The sequence below is a fragment of the Ranitomeya variabilis genome, chromosome 2, assembly GCF_051348905.1.
Source record: "Ranitomeya variabilis isolate aRanVar5 chromosome 2, aRanVar5.hap1, whole genome shotgun sequence".
Classification (NCBI taxonomy): domain Eukaryota; kingdom Metazoa; phylum Chordata; class Amphibia; order Anura; family Dendrobatidae; genus Ranitomeya; species Ranitomeya variabilis.
Genome location: NC_135233.1, coordinates 619,898,492 through 619,917,298, shown reverse-complemented (window position 1 = coordinate 619,917,298; position 18,807 = coordinate 619,898,492). Strand labels below are relative to the sequence as shown.

At 50.1% G+C, this 18,807-nt stretch overlaps 2 protein-coding genes across 3 annotated transcripts in view; one reads left to right on the top strand and one right to left on the bottom strand.

The window, feature by feature from the left end:
• The window catches only part of LOC143807381 (dual specificity protein phosphatase 22-A-like), a 38,777-nt gene that overhangs the window by 3,453 nt on the left and 16,517 nt on the right, over positions 1–18,807 (bottom strand). For both annotated transcript variants that reach the window (XM_077288856.1, XM_077288857.1), the window contains 2 exons: positions 10,224–10,298; positions 9,664–9,835 (listed from right to left, as the gene is read on the bottom strand). In XM_077288856.1, the coding sequence (XP_077144971.1) occupies positions 9,664–9,835; positions 10,224–10,298 (247 nt within the window). The remainder of the gene's footprint in view (positions 1–9,663; positions 9,836–10,223; positions 10,299–18,807) is intronic.
• The window catches only part of LOC143807380 (uncharacterized), a 76,211-nt gene continuing 63,830 nt past the window's right edge, over positions 6,427–18,807 (top strand). The window contains exon 1 of the mRNA XM_077288855.1: positions 6,427–6,545. The gene's annotated coding sequence lies outside the window, so the exon portion shown is untranslated. The remainder of the gene's footprint in view (positions 6,546–18,807) is intronic.

The window sequence follows — 18,807 nt, the reverse complement described above, 5'->3', positions numbered from 1 at the left end:
CCCTCACTACAGGGACCCCTACATGTGCCCCTCTCACTACAGGGATCCTTACATGTACCCCTCACTACTGCGACCCCTACATGTGCCCCCTCACTACAGGGACCCCTACATGTGCCCCCTCACTACTGCGACTCCTACATGTGCCCCCTCACTACAGGGACCCCTACATGTGCCCCCCTCACTACAGGGACCCTTACATGTGCCCCTCACTACTGCGACCCCTACATGTGCCCCCTCACTACAGGGACCCCTACATGTGCCCCTCACTAGTGCGACCCCTACATATGCCCCTCTCACTACAGGGACCCCTACATGTGCTCCCTCACTACAGGGACCCCTGCATGTGCCCCTCACTGCGACCCCCTACATGTGCTCCCTCACTATGGCGACCCCTACATGTGCCCCTCACTACAGCGGGAGTCAGACGCCGCTCCGACCTCACACCCTGTATCCTGCCAAGATTGTGCCACTGGTGACGGCTGCAGCGCAGGATCCTGGACACGGCCAGAGCGATGCTGCACGCACACAATCATGGGTTCTTATCTGTCCCGCTGATCAAACCACAGATCAACTGCAGCAAGACAAAGGGATTTTCCAGACGGCAAAATGCTTCTCCCTGAAGCCTCCCCGTGCCCCCACTACCCTACCGTTGCTGATGACCGCTCTCCATAGACTATAGAGGACCACAGGAGTCGTTGTACCTGCAGCCATCACGTCTTGTAACGTGCAGGAGGCAAAAAATTATCATTTTTGCAAAAATTTGATCAGTAAATTGTATGTGGTGAGCATCGTCACAAATGTCCAGATCAGATTAGCAAATTTGTGGATTGGGAAAGTCCTGATTATTCTCATTTGCACTCTACCTGTAGAAGGACGGGACTACATCATAGAATACCCCGGTCCTAAGGCGGCCATGCACGACAGCTGGGGGTTAAATGTTCATTTGGCCAATGGCGATTTATCCTGACCCCTATCCCATATACATATAGAAAGGTGTTTTCACTAGGAAAAGGGGAGCGAGGAGCTGACAGACCCCTCTGTCTCCTTCGACACCCTTCCGTCCCCCTCCAGACCCCTCGGTCTCCTTCCACACTCTTCCGTCCCCCTCCAGACCCCTCTGTCTCCACAGCCTTCCATCCCCCTCCAGACCCCTCTGTCTCTTTCCACACCCTTCCATCCCCCATCAGACCCCTCTGTCTCCCTCCACACCCTTCCATCCCCCTCCAGACCCCTCTGTCTCCCTCCACACCCTTCCGTCCCCCTCCAGACCCCTCTGTCTCCTTCCACACCCTTCCATCCCCCTCCAGACCCCTCTATCTCTTTCCACACCCTTCCGTCCCCCATCAAACCCCTCTGTCTCCCTCCACACCCTTGCGTCCCCCTCCAGACCCCTCTGTCTCCTTCCACACCCTTCAGTCCCCCTCCAGACCCCTCTGTCTCCTTCCAAACCCTTCCATCCCCCTCCAGACCCCTGTCTCCTTCCAAACCCTTCCGTCCCCCTCCAGACCCCTGTCTCCTTCCAAACCCTTCCATCCCCCTCTGTCTCCTTCCAAACCCTTCCATCCCCCTCTGTCTCCTTCCACACCCTTCCGTCCCCCTCCAGACCCCTCTGTCTCCTTCCAAACCCTTCCATCCCCCTCTGTCTTTTTCCACACCCTTCCATCCCCCTCCAGACCCCTCTATCTCTTTCCACACCCTTCCGTCCCCCATCAGACCCCTCTGTCTCCCTCCACTCCCTTCTGTCCCCCTCCAGACCCCTCTGTCTCCCTCCACACCCTTGCGTCCCCCTCCAGACCCCTCTGTCTCCTTCCACACCCTTCAGTCCCCCTCCAGACCCCTCTGTCTCCTTCCAAACCCTTCCATCCCCCTCCAGACCCCTGTCTCCTTCCAAACCCTTCTGTCCCCCTCCAGACCCCTCTGTCTCCTTCCAAACCCTTCCATCCCCCTCTGTCTCCTTCCACACCCTTCCGTCCCCCTCCAGACCCCTCTGTCTCTCCTTCCACACCTTTCTACCCCATTACAGAAATTCCTGTGACCCTCCAAACTCTTCTGTCGCCTATCGGATGCCTACAGACAGTTCTGTTCCCATCCAGACCCCTCTGTCCCCGTCAAGAAGCTTCTGGCCTCATGCAGACTCTTACGTGTCCCTCTACATCGCTATAGACCCTTCTGTCCCCCCCTCTAGATCCCACTGTCCCCCACCAGACTCCTCTGTTCCCCCCAGATCCTTCGGTCCCCCTCCAGACCCCTCTGTTCCCCCCTGTCCACTCTGGGACAGCTGGCCGCTGTGTTACAGGAGACAATCCTGGGGACCCCCATCACCACGGCTGCACGGTCCAGCACCGTCACATCGGAGGGTCCGATCACTACTAACCAATGTGACGGTGTCCTAAGTGAGGGAACCACAAGTGTCACAATAGCAGGAAGGGTTAATCTACACGGTGTTGCAATCGACATCAGCAGTTACTAGTACATGTGATGGACGGATCGTGACCCGGGAGAATTTCTAGATGATGTGTAAACCCTCGTGTGGGTGAAAAGGTGCAACGTCAGGACCCTATGACCCTCTGGGCCGCTCTGGGGTGTAATATGACGGCCACACAACAACATAAACACAATGACGAATATTAGTCAGCACACAACGTACGCCGTGTGTGCAACTGAGCCGCAGGCAGAGCCCCCCATACATGATAGCGATACTGGGAGTAGTAATATATAGTATCAGCCCTCATAGCAGCTCCTCTATAGTCCCCTCTAATATCCCCTCTATAACCGCCTGTATAATATTCCCTCTATAGCCCCCTCTAATATCCCCTCTCTAATATCCCCACTACAGTCCCCTGTAAGTGCAGCGCCCCAGAGTCCTGGTCGTTGCAGTACTGTGGCTCCGCCACTATGGGGAGCTATGGTGCGTCTGATGGCACTGAAGGAGTTCATCTGATCAGGTATCAAAGACACCAATACATTTCACAGCTGGGCCTCCGGGGGGAGCTAAGGGTGCTATTCATTAGGCCACTCCCCACCATAGTGGGTAAACTGGGGGTCAGGCAGGAAGTTAGATCAGAAAGCTGACTGGGTTGGAACCAGGCAACACCTTGTGGCAGAGGGTGTTGTGGGGGAAGATACAGTAGGGTCTCTGTCAGGGGTGGGATCCTGACAGGGGCTTGGCACCAAGAACGAACGTAACAGGACCGTGCCTGCTCCGGGTAGTGGCGGTGCCCAAGAAAGGATTAGAAGAGAGATAGATTGTGCTGAGTGAGAAACGAGATCACGCAAAGGAGAAATACCAGTAGGAGTCGTGCTGTAAGACCGAAGCAACATCCTACTGAGGCGCACTACCGGTGGCCGGAACGCCGAGGGAGTAGAATAACATTCAGCTTCAAGCAATACTCCAAACAGCGGCAGGACAGTCAGTCTTAGGCGGGCTGTCTAACCTTAAATCACCTATGCAGTCTTGGGGGGCAACTTGTGGAGAGGGGCGACTCTAGGGTCCCGGAAGAGCTCCGAGCCTACCCGTCAAACGGGTGCCGTCCCAACCAGAACATCAGGGAGGGACGGAGGATTAGCAGAACATCATCTAATCGAGTTGTGAGGGAACTTAAGAAACAGACACAACAGTTGTGGGGGACTTTCCGTAAGCACAGCAGGGAAGGACCACAACACATAGCGCTAGAAGGAAGGCACCGATTTCCACCTGTGAAGAGAACTCTGGAGGTGCCATTGGACCGGCCGGACTTGCGCAGCCTGGTGAACCGTATTCCGGACTGAGGACCCAGAGATCTTCAGTAAAGAGGTAAAGAGACTGCAACCTGGTGTCCTCGTTATTTACTGCACCGCACCATCACCACCATCATCCACCCATCCACACCTGTTATTCACTGTGCGCCCCACGGCAGGGTCACGGACCGGGGCCTAGCCGCCGTGACAACCCCAGAGCAGAGACTTGGAGGCCCGGTACCGGGTACCCCTCGGCCCTGCGGTGGTGGGGGCGCTCCAACTTGGCGTCACGAACAGGATCTACTTAAGCCTGAAGAATCAGGTCAAGTGTGCCTTGGAACTGTGATTTGTTGTGCTTGGACTGTACTTTATTGCAAAGACTGGGCTGTGCCATTTACCGCCAAAATCCGCCGCCATTACAGCGCTGAAGAGAGCGCAGGAGAAGAGGAGGGGCGTGGAGTAGGCGTAGGCAAGCTGGAGAGCGCGAACAACAATGGCCGCCCAGTCTAAATATTTCTGTGTCCTGAGGACGTGTCCGTCAACAGCTGAGGTCCGCCTCCTGATCCTGGTTGGAGGGTGGAGACCATGGGGACGGGGCCGCCCACGAAAGAGACCGCGGGAAGAAGACACTGGAGAGGAAATAAAGATGGCGACGCCGGAGGCACCGCGCGGGAATGGTCGAACCCGGAGAGAGGCTGGACAGCCCGAGGTGGCCCAGGGTACGCCGTCACTGCGAGAGCTGACCCTTACAGAACCAACGATGGGCCGACCTCCCCGGCCGCCGTCGGAGGAGCGTATGGCCGCGGCCGAAGCCCGGCGGATCGCTGCCCGCCTGGAGGCCGATGCCCGCGTGATTGCTCGGCTGGGCCAGCCCACGGAGGTCCGCTTGGCTCCAGTGTCCCCTGCTCCTCCCGACCCGGTCGCGGCTGAAAGTGCGCTGCAGATACAGGGCCTGAAGCTTATGCCTGAGGCCGAACACCTGCGGCGCCTGATGGCTGCATGGCGAGCCCGACCACAACCGGCGACCCAGGTGGATCTAACCACCGTTGCGGAGCCCCCCTTGTCCCACTGGGGTGTAGTGGTCTCCTTCAACCCCCGACATGGACGCGGGGTTATCCAGGAGATCGGGGAGCCGCTACAAGTCCACGTGGACCGAGAGGAGGTGGAACCTTGCAGTGGAAGGTTTGATCGCGACCTGGAGCCGGGTGACGCCGTCACGTACACCAGGTGGAGGAGAGCAACCGGCGAAGCAGGCTGGATGGCGCGGGGCGTCCAGCGGTGCGTCGCGCTCCAGGCCGCCGCTGCAACCCCCGAAGATGAACCTCCCGCCGAAAAGACCACAGAACCTTATCCTGTGGAACAGCGGAGCAACCGGACTCACCGTGTACCTTGGGGGCGTGCCGGAGCTTCGGTGAAAAGAACATCCCGGTGAGGGATCCTGTCGTTGTTGGGGCGGGACCCGATCCTTGAACCAGCAGGACGACCCGTTGGACTGGTGATGCCCGGGAGGAAACCACCTTCCTCCCCGAAGAACGAGTAAGCATAATGCTTTAAAGATGTACATAGTTTTTTTTAACTGTTTGTCTCCTGATTTTTGCTGCTGAACCCGTCCAGGGTTAACTCTTAAGGGGATCCTTCTGTGGACCTGGGATCCCTATTGGTTGTTTTTGTTTGTTTTTCTAAAGTTTTGCACAAGTTTCTAGTTAAAAAGAACTGCTGAAATCATGAACAGTGCATGATCCGAACTTCTTGTATATAGTTTGCACCTTATTAAAGGCGCCCCCTACTGGTTTTACTTAAAGAAGGACTCTTTGTGAAGATACCACACTGGAACCTTTGTTGAGTATGGACTGGTAGCTTGAGAAGGCGCGCTACCTCATAGAGACTTGGTCCCCTCTTAAAGGGGATGTTCATTTGTTGCACTTAAACCGTGATATTGCTTTAAGATTGGAAGCAATAATGTCTTGACCAAAGAAAGTGATGATAATGTTTACATGAGAAAGTTATATGTATTTAATTAGTTAATTGTGAAGAAAAGCTGATGATGCTCTCTGAGAAGGAAAAAGTGAAAGATGGAAGGAGGATGCAGTGGGCCCATAGGGATAGACGTGGTGTCCAGCATGCATGATAGAAAGAAAGATAATGAGAAGGCTTAATGTTCAATAGAAAATGTTTTGATAATGTTGAAAGATAGTTAGGATAGAAGGTAAACCCTGAGTCCTCATAGGAGTCATGTAGAGATGGTTCAGTGCTCTTAAACTGAAAGTAATGTTATGTTCTATACTGTGTATAGTAGTTGAAAAGGCAGTAGGCTCTGGCTGAACGGGGCGGTCCTGTAACCGAAAGGAGAGGCAGTAGGTCTGGTGCCGATAGGACAGGCGGTCCTGCAGATCTAAAGAAGGAGAATGAAAAAGTTAAATTACCTTATAATGTGATTATAGGAAGGTCTTTAGTGGATTCAGAGTGTATGTCCTTAAAGGCAATGTTAAATTATTGTTCAACAATTTTGCACTTAGTAGAATACCCGGTTGGGTAACAGGAGTTATTTATAGCCTGTAATTTATAACGTTAACCATGTTTGTAACGTTCAAGTGTCCTTACCTCCCATAAAGGGAAGCCTGTTCAAGTATACTTATTGTTATAGCACTCAACAAAACTGTATGTCTTTTTGCTAACTTGTATTGTTGTTTTCTTCCCAGTCCCGGAGTACTGTGTTTAACCAGGGGGGAGTGCAGCGCCCCAGAGTCCTGGTCGTTGCAGTACTGTGGCTCCGCCACTATGGGGAGCTATGGTGCGTCTGATGGCACTGAAGGAGTTCATCTGATCAGGTATCACAGACACCAATACATTTCACAGCTGGGCCTCCGGGGGGAGCTAAGGGTGCTATTCATTAGGCCACTCCCCACCATAGTGGGTAAACTGGGGGTCAGGCAGGAAGTTAGATCAGAAAGCTGACTGGGTTGGAACCAGGCAACACCTTGTGGCAGAGGGTGTTGTGGGGGAAGATACAGTAGGGTCTCTGTCAGGGGTGGGATCCTGACAGGGGCTTGGCACCAAGAACGAACGTAACGGGACCGTGCCTGCTCCGGGTAGCGGCGGTGCCCAAGAAAGGATTAGAAGAGAGATAGATTGTGCTGAGTGAGAAACGAGATCACGCAAAGGAGAAATACCAGTAGGAGTCGTGCTGTAAGACCGAAGCAACATCCTACTGAGGCGCACTACCGGTGGCCGGAACGCCGAGGGAGTAGAATAACATTCAGCTTCAAGCAATACTCCAAACAGCGGCAGGACAGTCAGTCTTAGGCGGGCTGTCTAACCTTAAATCACCTATGCAGTCTTGGGGGGCAACTTGTGGAGAGGGGCGACTCTAGGGTCCCGGAAGAGCTCCGAGCCTACCCGTCAAACGGGTGCCGTCCCAACCAGAACATCAGGGAGGGACGGAGGATTAGCAGAACATCATCTAATCGAGTTGTGAGGGAACTTAAGAAACAGACACAACAGTTGTGGGGGACTTTCCGTAAGCACAGCAGGGAAGGACCACAACACATAGCGCTAGAAGGAAGGCACCGATTTCCACCTGTGAAGAGAACTCTGGAGGTGCCATTGGACCGGCCGGACTTGCGCAGCCTGGTGAACCGTATTCCGGACTGAGGACCCAGAGATCTTCAGTAAAGAGGTAAAGAGACTGCAACCTGGTGTCCTCGTTATTTACTGCACCGCACCATCACCACCATCATCCACCCATCCACACCTGTTATTCACTGTGCGCCCCACGGCAGGGTCACGGACCGGGGCCTAGCCGCCGTGACAACCCCAGAGCAGAGACTTGGAGGCCCGGTACCGGGTACCCCTCGGCCCTGCGGCGGTGGGGGCGCTCCATATATCTCCTCTATAGCCCCCTCTATAATATCCCTTCTACAGCCCCCATTGTAGCCTGCTGTATATTTATCCCCTCTATAGCCCCCTGTATAATATCCCCTCTATAGCCCCCTGTATAATATCTCCTCTATAGCCCCCTGTATAATATCCCATCTATAGCCCCCTGTATAATATCCCCTCTATAGCCCCTGTATAATATCTCCTCTATAGCCCCCTGTATAATATCTCATCTATAGCCCCCTGTATAATATCCCTTCTATAGACCCCCTGTATAATATCCCCTCTATAGCCGCCTGTATAATATCCCCTCTATAGCCCCCTCTAATATCCCATCTACAGCCCCCTGTATATCTCCTCTATAGCCCCCTCTAATATCCCCTCTATAATATCCCCTCTACAGCCCCCATTGTAGCCTGCTGTATAATATCCCCTCTATAGTCCCCTGTATAATATCCCCTCTATAGCCCCCTGTATAATATCCCCTCTATAGCCCCCTGTATAATATCCCCTCTATAGCCCCCTGTATAATATCCCCTTTATAGCCCCTGTATAATATCTCCTCTATAGCCCCCTGTATAATATCTCATCTATAGCCCCCTGTATAATATCCCTTCTATAGACCCCCTGTATAATATCCCCTCTATAGCCGCCTGTATAATATCCCCTCTATAGCCCCCTCTAATATCTCCTCTACAGCCCCCTGTATATCTCCTCTATAGCCCCCTCTAATATCCCCTCTATAATATCCCCTCTACAGCCCCCATTGTAGCCTGCTGTATAATATCCCCTCTATAGTCCCCTGTATAATATCCCCTCTATAGCCCCCTGTATAATATCTCCTCTATAGCCCCCTGTATAATATCCCCTCTATAGCCCCCTGTATAATATCCCCTCTTTAGCCCCCTGTATAATATCTCCTCTATAGCCCCCTGTATAATATCTCATCTATAGCCCCCTGTATAATATCCCTTCTATAGACCCCCTGTATAATATCCCCTCTATAGCCCCCTGTATAATATCCCCTCTATAGCCCCCTGTATAATATCCCCTCTATAGCTCCCTGTATAATATCCCCTCTATAGCCCCCTGTATAATATTTCCTCTATAGCCCCCGTATTATATCTCCTCTATAGCCCCACGTATAATATCTCCTCTATAGCCCCCCGTATAATATCCCCTCTATAGCCCCCGTATAATATCCCCTCTATAGCCCCCCGTATAATATTTCCTCTATAGCCCCCTGTATAATATCTCCTCTATAGCCCCCTGTATAATATCTCCTCTATAGCGCCCCGTATAATATCTCCTCTATAGCCCCCCGTATAATATCCCCTCTATAGCCCCTGTATAATATTTCCTCTATAGCCCCCTGTATATCTCCTCTATAAACCCTGTATAATATCTCCTCTATAGCCCCCTGTACAATATCTCCTCTATAGCCCCCCGTATAATATCTCCTCTATAGCCCCTGTATAATATCTCCTCTATAGCCGCCTGTATAATATCTCCTCTATAGCCCCCTGTATAATATCCCCTCTATAGCCCCCGTATATCTCCTCTATAGCCCCCCATAGCCCCGTGTATAATATCCCCTCTATAGCCCCCGTATAATTTCTCCTCTATAGCCCCCTGTATAATATCTCCTCTATAGCCCCCATATAATATCTCCTCTATAGCCCCCCGTATAATATCTCCTCTATAGCCCCCAGTATAATATCTCCTCTCAGGCCCCCCCCCGTATAATATCTCCTCTATAGCCCCCCGTATAATATCCCCTCTATAGCCCCCCGTATATCTCCTCTATAGCCCCCCATAGTCCCCTGTATAATATCCCCTCTATAGCCCCCGTATAATATCTCCTCTATAGCCCCCTGTATAATATCTCCTCTATAGCCCCCCGTATAATATCTCCTCTATAGCCCCCCGTATAATATCTCCTCTATAGCCCCCGTATAATATCTCCTCTATAGCCCCCCAGTATAATATCTCCTCTGTAGCCCCCATCGTAGCCCCACATATAATATCTCCTCTATGGGGGTCTCTGCTGTCCTTTTCATGCTCTTTTACCTCTTTCGCTGTTGTCCTCTCATATTCCTGCAGCTGCTGCTGAAATCCGAGGTTGGGCCCCACATACGCCCTCACGGCCCTCACCGCAGACAGACAATCCTCCCATCCACAGGACGTCACCGTCATCAGATAGGCGACCAAGATGGTGGTGCTGCGCGACACGCCGGCCAAGCTGTGCACACAAGAGACACCAGTGTCAGCCATCATCACCTGCCCGGGGCCCACAGAAGTCCTGTCATTATCTAATACGCCGTGTCCCAGCTCTGCGCCATGTTAACACCTCTGCTTGCTGTAGGTATATGTATGGCTGCCTTGTCTCCGGCACCGAGGACTGTCTACACTGGATACAACTGTAACAAACTCCCAGAAGAAATATTCCTAATGTTCGGGGATATGTCACTTGTTAACATTCACCGACAGCAAGTGGAGATCTTAAAATGAAACAGTTACAATTATAAAAGTTCAACAATACAGAACTTTTATATTTTCTGGATATTAAAAGTTCCAATAATTCAGAAATCTGCTATCTGTAACATGCACCTTCTGTGTGCGGCACTGACCAGTGGACGAGGCAGCGGCCGCCGCTCACACGACACTCGTGGATGAACCGGACGCTCTCCTGAAAATGCTGAATCCTAGAAAAGAAAGAACGAAAAAGAAGCGACAGAATCTAACCGGTCCTCATCTACGGCTGCTGACAACCGGCCGCCTGTGCGTGCTGTGTCACAGGTTGTCAGACCCCCTTTTTCCTTTAGTCTCACAGTCAGAATATGAGAACTTTCTAGACATATCCAAATAATCCAGGAATGTTCTGCCAAACTCTCTTCAATGTCTTTTCCTTTCAAACTCTCCGCTTGCTGTCAGTGAACATAAGCGTATTACTACTTCAGGATATTGATAAACCTAAGCTTTTCCTGCTCACACAACTGATCTGCTTGTTACAATATATCAGTATAGGTGGAGTGCTGGATAGGAGAGGGCTCACAGAGCATGGTCTCCGCTCCAGCAGCTGTGTGAGGAGCACTAGGATTGGACTCATCCCCTGCATGGTGAAAGTCCGCATCAACGCTACAGCAGCTGTGTGAGAAGCACTAGGACCAGACTCATCCCCTGCATGGTGAAGGCCTGCATCAACGCTCCAGCAGCTGTGTGAGAAGCACTAGGACTGACTCATCCCCTGCATGGTGAAGGCCCGCATCAACGCTCCAGCAGCTATGTGAGAAGCACTAGGACTGTACTCATCCCCTGCATGGTGAAAGTCCGCATCAACGCTACAGCAGCTGTGTGAGAAGCACTAGGACCAGACTCATCCCCTGCATGGTGAAGGTCCACATCAACACTCCAGCAGCTGTGTGAGAAGCACTAGGACTGGACTCATCCCCTGCATGGTGAAGGCCCGCATCAACGCTCCAGCAGCTGTGTGAGAAGCACTAGGAATGGACTCATCCCCTGCATGGTGAAGGTCCGCATCAGCGCTCCAGCAGCTGTGTGAGAAGCACTAGGACTGGACTCATCCCCTGCATGGTGAAGGTCCGCATCAGTGCTCCAGCAGCTGTGTGAGAAGCACTAGGACTGGACTCATCCCCTGCATGGTGAAAGTCCGCATAAACGCTACAGCAGCTGTGTGAGAAGCACTAAGACTGGACTCATCTCCTGCATGGTGAAGGTCCGCATCAACGCTCCAGCAGCTGTGTGAGAAGCACTAGGACCGGACTCATTCGCTGCATGGTGAAGAAGGTCCACATCAACGCTCCAGCAGCTGTGTGAGAAGCACTAGGATTGGACTCATCCCCTGCATGGTGAAGGTCCGCATCAACGCTCCAGCAGCTGTGTGAGGAGCACTAAGACTGGACTCATCCCCTGCATGGTGAAGGTCTGCATCAACGCTCCAGCAGCTGTGTGAGAAGCACTAGGACCGGACTCATTCGCTGCATGGTGAAGAAGGTCCACATCAACGCTCCAGCAGCTGTGTGAGGAGCACTAAGACTGGACTCATCCCCTGCATGGTGAAGGTCCGCATCAACGCTCCAGCAGCTGTGTGAGAAGCACTAGGACCGGACTCATTCGCTGCATGGTGAAGAAGGTCCACATCAACGCTCCAGCAGCTGTGTGAGAAGCACTAGGATTGGACTCATCCCCTGCATGGTGAAGGTCCGCATCAACGCTCCAGCAGCTGTGTGAGGAGCACTAAGACTGGACTCATCCCCTGCATGGTGAAGGTCTGCATCAATGCTCCAGCAGCTGTGTGAGAAGCACTAGGACCGGACTCATTCGCTGCATGGTGAAGAAGGTCCGCATCAACGCTCCAGCAGCTGTGTGAGGAGCACTAAGACTGGACTCATCCCCTGCATGGTGAAGGTCTGCATCAACGCTCCAGGAGCTGTGAGGAGCAGTAGGACCGGACTCATTTGCTGCATGGTGAAGAAGATCCGCATCAACGCTCCAGCAGCTGTGTGAGAAGCACTAGGACCGGACTCATTCGCTGCATGGTGAAGAAGGTCCGCATCAACGCTCCAGCAGCTGTGTGAGGAGCACTAAGACCAGACTCATCCCCTGCATGGTGAAGAAGGTCTGCATCAACGCTCCAGCAGCTGTGTGAGAAGCACTATGACCGGACTCATCCCCTGCATGGTGAAGGTCCGCAGTCACTATGTGCAATGAGCACACTGTCACGATTCCCCGTGGCCCACTAGATTCTCATCCAGCTTCTCAATAGATCGTCGCTACCATTCACTGACACCGGACACAGATCCGAAAAGTGGTGAAGAAACTAACAAAACCCTGCTGAAAAATGAAGGCCTTTAAGATGCTATTGTTCTCTGGTGTCAGGATGGCGTCTTGGCTTTTTCTCACATATGTCGCGGTTTTGGATCATATGATGGCGGTCGTCCCGGCTGGGAAATGCTGAATGTACCGCGTGTATGCGCTGACATTTCAGATCTGCAGCCGAGATGATTCACGCTGACATTTCTGCAGCCGTCTCCAGAGACGACCAGGACTGTGAAGAACATGCGTAATCCCCCCCCAGGCAGGAAACCACTGGGGGCCGAGCTGAGAGCTGCCGATAAGCTCTACACGTTTAATACATGGGCACATAGCTTCAACACGTGCAGAGGCGCAGTACAGAGATCGCCATACGTGCAACATTGCATCCTGACAAAACCTCAATGAGGGTCTATTATAGGATAGCCCCCTGAGCCAGCCCTACAGAAAACAGGCCAAGTACCACCACAACATAAAGGGGGCGCCCATCCCCTTCCTCAAGAGGTTGGAGAAAATAGTCCCATAACTCTCAGCATAACCTGCACAGACACAAACTGGGAGTTGTAGTTTTGCAGAGACAGACATTGGAGCAATATTACAGACACCAGTGAAAATGGCGCGGTGGGTGGAGCGGGGAGGTGGATAATCAGTGTCTCGCACCTCCTGCAGCGGTTGTTACAATGTATCAGTGCAGATAACAGGTGTCAGCTGATCTCTGATTCCCAGAATGGATACAAATGTATCAAAATAGATATAAATAAACACAAATGTATCACAACCTCATCTTATGCCATCCACTGGCAGCAAGCAGAGGTATGGAAAAAGGTGATGAATTAAAAGGCAAAGTTGTCTATTAAGGCAGAACTTTTCATTACACCGCGATTTATAATAACCCAAAAGACGTCACCGTGGCTCAGTGGGTAAGACTAGATTATAAATACTCATTGCTGTAGGACCCCCACCCATTACCACTATATACAGCGTGTTACACTACACACAGATGGAGGCGTCTTCTCACAAGGTGAGAAACCCACATCCTGAACAGGGGTCCGCAGTCTGGACACTAAAACACCACCAAAAACTAGAAGGAAATGACAGCGAGACAGAAAATGGGGCAAAATGACCACGCACCCGCGGCCCCTGAGAACCGGCCCGGGGTGAGAACTGCAGCAGGAGGCTCAAGGTGCCCCCCAAACTCCAAGAAATGCTTCCCTGCACGTTCCTTCTCGCACCCTGCGTCCTATTGTACTGATCAAGGGCCACAGCCTGCACTGAGACATTGTAACGAACCATCAGTGCAGAAGATGTGTTTAATCTCACACTGGATACAAGTGTAGCAAACCCCATGCTATAGGGACAGGTAGGCTTATATGAGATTTCAGTCTCTCCCTGATTTTTTTTTTTACATTAACTGACAGCAAGCAGAGATCTTGAAAATGGAAGTTAATGGAAACACAAAGTCTAGAACATCTCACTGTACGGAGATTAGTCTCAATTTACAGTTTTAGGTTCATCAGGAAAATGCAAAAATGTGATAATATCGCTGTCTCATCTTCCCAACGCAGATCTCAATAATCAACAGCGCCACCTACAGGCGGGAAAATCAAGAAATGCCGGAGCGCAAACGAAAAAAATGTGTTTCAGAATGAAACGTTTCACAAATCAATGTTTCTATTTTCGCAGAAACGATTGTAAAACCTGAACTTGAGACGGCTTCGAGGTCGGCAGCAGCGATTGCATCATCGCACGCCCGGGCGAAAAGAGAGCAGATGAATGAACGAGACGCCCCTTCCCGCGGTGAATCTGCAGCAAGTGAGTAACGTGGCCAGGAGAGCGAAGGCCGAGGCACGCTGCATGAAAAACAGCCATGTTCTGCAGATCACAGCTGTAATAACCTGCAAGCAAGCCTGATAGTGCCTTAAAAAAGTCTTCACACCCCCTGAACTTTCCCACATTTTTCATGTTACACCCACAAACGTAAATGTATTTTATTGGAACTTTATGTCCCACAACACAAAGTAACAAAAATTACTGACGTGTAAAGGAAACGATACAGGGTGTACTAATTATTGTAATAACATAGATCTGACAATTGTGCTGTGCATTTGTATTCAGCCCGAGTCAGTGCTTTGTAGGACCACCTTTCTCTGCAGGTTTTTGGGGTCTGTCTCTCCAGCTTTCTCTGCAGTCCTTTGGGGTCTCTCTTTGCACATCAGGAGGTGATATTTTGCCCCTTCTTTACCCCCTCGCTCTCGCTCAGTGACATTGGATGGAGACGTCTGTGATTAGTAATTTTCACATCTGGTCTCAGACTCTCTGGGATTTGGGTTCGGACGGTGACTGCGCTGTAAACACACAGGAATATGCTCTGATCTAAACCCTCCATTGTAGCTCTGGCAGGATGTTGAGGGTCGTTACCTTGCTGGAAGGTGAACCTACGCCCCAGTCTGAAGTCTCCTGCAGCTTCTCACAGGTTTTACTCTAGGATTGTCTTGTATTTAGCTCTATCCATCTTTCTATCACCTCTGACCAGCATCTCTGCCCCTGCTGAAGAAAAGCCTCCCCACAGCAGGATGCTGTCTTCAACATGTGTGACGGTTGGAATGGCGTTTTCAGGGTGATGTGCAGGGTTAGTTTTCCGCTACACATAGCATTTTTCCTTTGGTCTCATCTGACCAGAGCCCCTTCTTCCACATGCTCACTGTGACCATACATGCATTTTGCAAACTACAAAAAGGACTTCTTATGGCTTTCAATAAAGTCTTTCTTCCTTCCATTCTCCCATAAAGACCAGATTTATGGAGTATAGGACTAATAGTTGTTCTGTGGACAGATTCTCCCACCAGAGTTGTGGATCTCTGTGGCTCCTCCAGTGACCATGGGCCTTTTGGCTGCTTCTCTCATTAGTGCTCTCCTTGCTTGGGATGTCAGGTGTTGTGAATTCTGCTCTTGGGCTCCCTCCGGTGGTTGTAAGTGGTAGCGCTGCTGTCTCTGAATCGCAGCATTTATCAGGTGTGTTCACTTTTTGCAATTTTTACTGGGCTATTTAGTCTTGCTTCACCCTTTAGTCAGTGCCAGTTGTCCATTGTTCCTGGAGGATTCACATCCCTGCCTGGTCTCTTCTGCTTTGCAGTTCATTTCAACAAAGATAAGTTCTGGCCTTGATTTTTGCTGTCCACATGCTGTGGCCTTATTGTTCAGCTCTTTTCCATGTTTTTGTCTTGTCCAGCTTGGTCTGTATAAGGATTTGTTTAGCCAAGCTGGTATCTCTGGAGATGCAGATATACCCTCCATATCTTTAGTTAGCTGTGGAGATTTTGTATTTTCTGTGGTGGATATTTTCTAGTGTTTTAATACTGACCGCATAGTACTCTGTCCTACCCTTTCTATTTAGCTAGAAGTGGCCTCCTTTGCTAAATTCTCATTTCAGTCTGTGTATGTTTTTTCCCTCTCCTCTCACAGTCAATATTTGTGGGGGGCTGTCTATCCTTTGGGGATTTTCTCTGCGGCAAGATAGTTTTCCCTTTTCTATCTCTAGGGGTAATTAGTCCTCCGGCTGTGTCGAGATGTCTAGGGAGCGCTAGGTACATTCCACGGCTACTTCTAGTTGCGGTGTTAAGTTCAGGGTCTGCGGTCAGTACAGGTACCACCTTCTCCAGAGTACGTCTCATGCTGCTCTTAGGCCACCAGATCATAACAGTACAACTGGCCCACAATGAGTTAACCGCATCTCAGAAGAAGGGAAGGAAAGTGCTGAGCCATTTTTTTTCTGTAGTCTGTTGTGTTTTTTTTTTCTTCCCTCTTTACCTCTGGGTGGCTCAGGAGTTCGGCGCTGGTATGGATGTTCAGGGATTGGCTTCTCGTGTGGATCAACTTGCTGCTAGAGTACAGGGTATTTCCGATTATATCGTTCAGACTCCGGTTTTAGAGCCTAGAATTCCAACTCCTGATTTGTTTTTTGGGGATAGGTCCAAATTTCTGAGCTTTAAAGATAACTGTAAACTGTTTTTTGCTCTGAAACCCCGTTCCTCTGGTGATCCCATCCAGCAGGTTAAAATTGTTAAATCTCTGCTGCGTGGTGACCCCCAGGATTGGGCATTTGCCCTGGAACCTGGGAATCCGGCGTTGCTTAATGTAGACACCTTTTTTCAGGCGCTTGGGTTATTGTATGACAAACCTAATTCAGTGGATCATGCTGAGAAGACCTTGTTGGCCCTGTCTCAGGGTCAAGAAGCGGCAGAATCATATTACATAGTTACATAGTTACATAGTTATTAAGGTTGAAGGAAGACTGTAAGTCCATCTAGTTCAACCCATAGCCTAACCTAACATGCCCTAACATGTTGATCCAGGGGAAGGCAAAAAAACCCCATGTGGCAAAGAGTAACTCCACCATGGGGAAAAAAATTCCTTCCCGACTCCACATACGGCAATCAGACTAGTTCCCTGGATCAACGCCTTATCAAGGAATCTAGTGTATATACCCTGTAACATTATACTTTTCCAGAAAGGTATCCAGTCCCCTCTTAAATTTAATTAATAAATCACTCATTACAACATCATACGGCAGAGAGTTCCATAGTCTCACTGCTCTTACAGTAAAGAATCCGCGTCTGTTATTATGCTTAAACCTTCTTTCCTCCAGACGTAGAGGATGCCCCCTTGTCCCTGTCTCAGGTCTATGATATTGCCAGAAGTTTAGAAAATGGTCTGTACTGACTAAATGGAATGAGGATGCCTTGGCGGCAATCTTCAGAAAGGGTCTTTCTGAATCCGTTAAAGATGTTATGGTGGGGTTCCCCACGCCTGCTGGTCTGAGTGATTCTATGTCTCTGGCCATTCAGATTGATCGGCGCTTGCGCGAGCGCAGAGTTGTGCACACTATGGCATTGTCTTCCGAGCGGAGTCCTGAGCCTATGCAGTGTGATAGGATTGTGTCTAGAGCTGAACGACAAGGATTCAGACGTCAGAATAGGTTGTGTTTTTACTGCGGCGATTCTGCTCATGTTATTTCTGATTGCCCTAAGCGTACCAAGAGAATCACTAGTTCTGTTACCATCAGTACTGTACAACCTAAATTTCTGTTATCTGTGACCCTGATCTGCTCATTATCGTCATTTTCTGTCATGGCATTTGTGGATTCAGGCGCCGCTCTAAACTTAATGGACTTAGAATTTGCCAGACGTTGTGGTTTCCCCTTGCAGCCTTTGCAGAGTCCTATTCCTTTGAGGGGCATTGATGCTACACCGTTGGCTAAAAATAAACCTCAGTTTTGGACACAGCTGACCATGTGCATGGCGCCAGCCCATCAGGAAGATTGTCGTTTTCTGGTGTTGCATAATTTGCATGATGCTATTGTGCTGGGTTTCCCATGGTTACAGGTGCATAATCCGGTATTAGATTGGAAATCTATGTCTGTGACTAGTTGGGGTTGTCAGGGGGTTCATGGTGACGTTCCTTTGATGTCAATTGCCTCCTCCCCCTCTTCTGAAATTCCTGAGTTTTTGTCAGATTTCCAGGATGTATTCAATGAGCCCAAGTCCAGTTCCCTTCCACCGCATAGGGACTGTGATTGTGCTATTGACTTGATTCCAGGCTGTAAGTTTCCTAAGGGCCGACTTTTCAACCTGTCTGTGCCAGAACATACCGCCATGCGGAGCTATGTTAAGGAGTCCTTGGAGAAGGGGCATATTCGGCCATCTTCTTCACCATTGGGAGCAGTTTTTTTTTTGTTGCCAAAAAAGATGGCTCCTTGAGACCCTGTATTGATTATCGCCTCTTGAATAAGATCACGGTCAAATTCCAATACCCTTTGCCTTTGCTTTCTGATCTGTTTGCTAGGATTAAGGGGGCTAGTTGGTTTACTAAGATTGACCTTCGAGGGGTATATAATCTTGTTCGTATTAAGCAGGGTGACGAATGGAAAACTGCGTTTAATACGCCCGAAGGCCATTTTGAATACCTTGTGATGCCATTCGGACTCTCTAATGCTCCATCTGTGTTTCAGTCCTTCATGCATGATATATTTCGGAATTATCTTGATAAATTCATGATTGTATATTTGGATGATATTTTGATTTTTTCAGATGATTGGGAGTCTCATGTGAAACAAGTCAGGATGGTATTTCAGATCCTTTGTGATAATGCCTTGTTTGTGAAGGGGTCTAAGTGCCTCTTTGGAGTACAGAAGATTTCTTTTTTGGGCTTCATTTTTTCTCCTTCATCTATAGAAATGGATCCGGATAAGGTTCAGGCCATTCATGATTGGATCCAGCCCACATCCGTGAAGAGCCTTCAGAAATTTTTGGGCTTTGCTAATTTTTATCGCCGTTTCATTGCCAACTTCTCCAGTGTGGTTAAACCCCTGACCGATTTGACGAA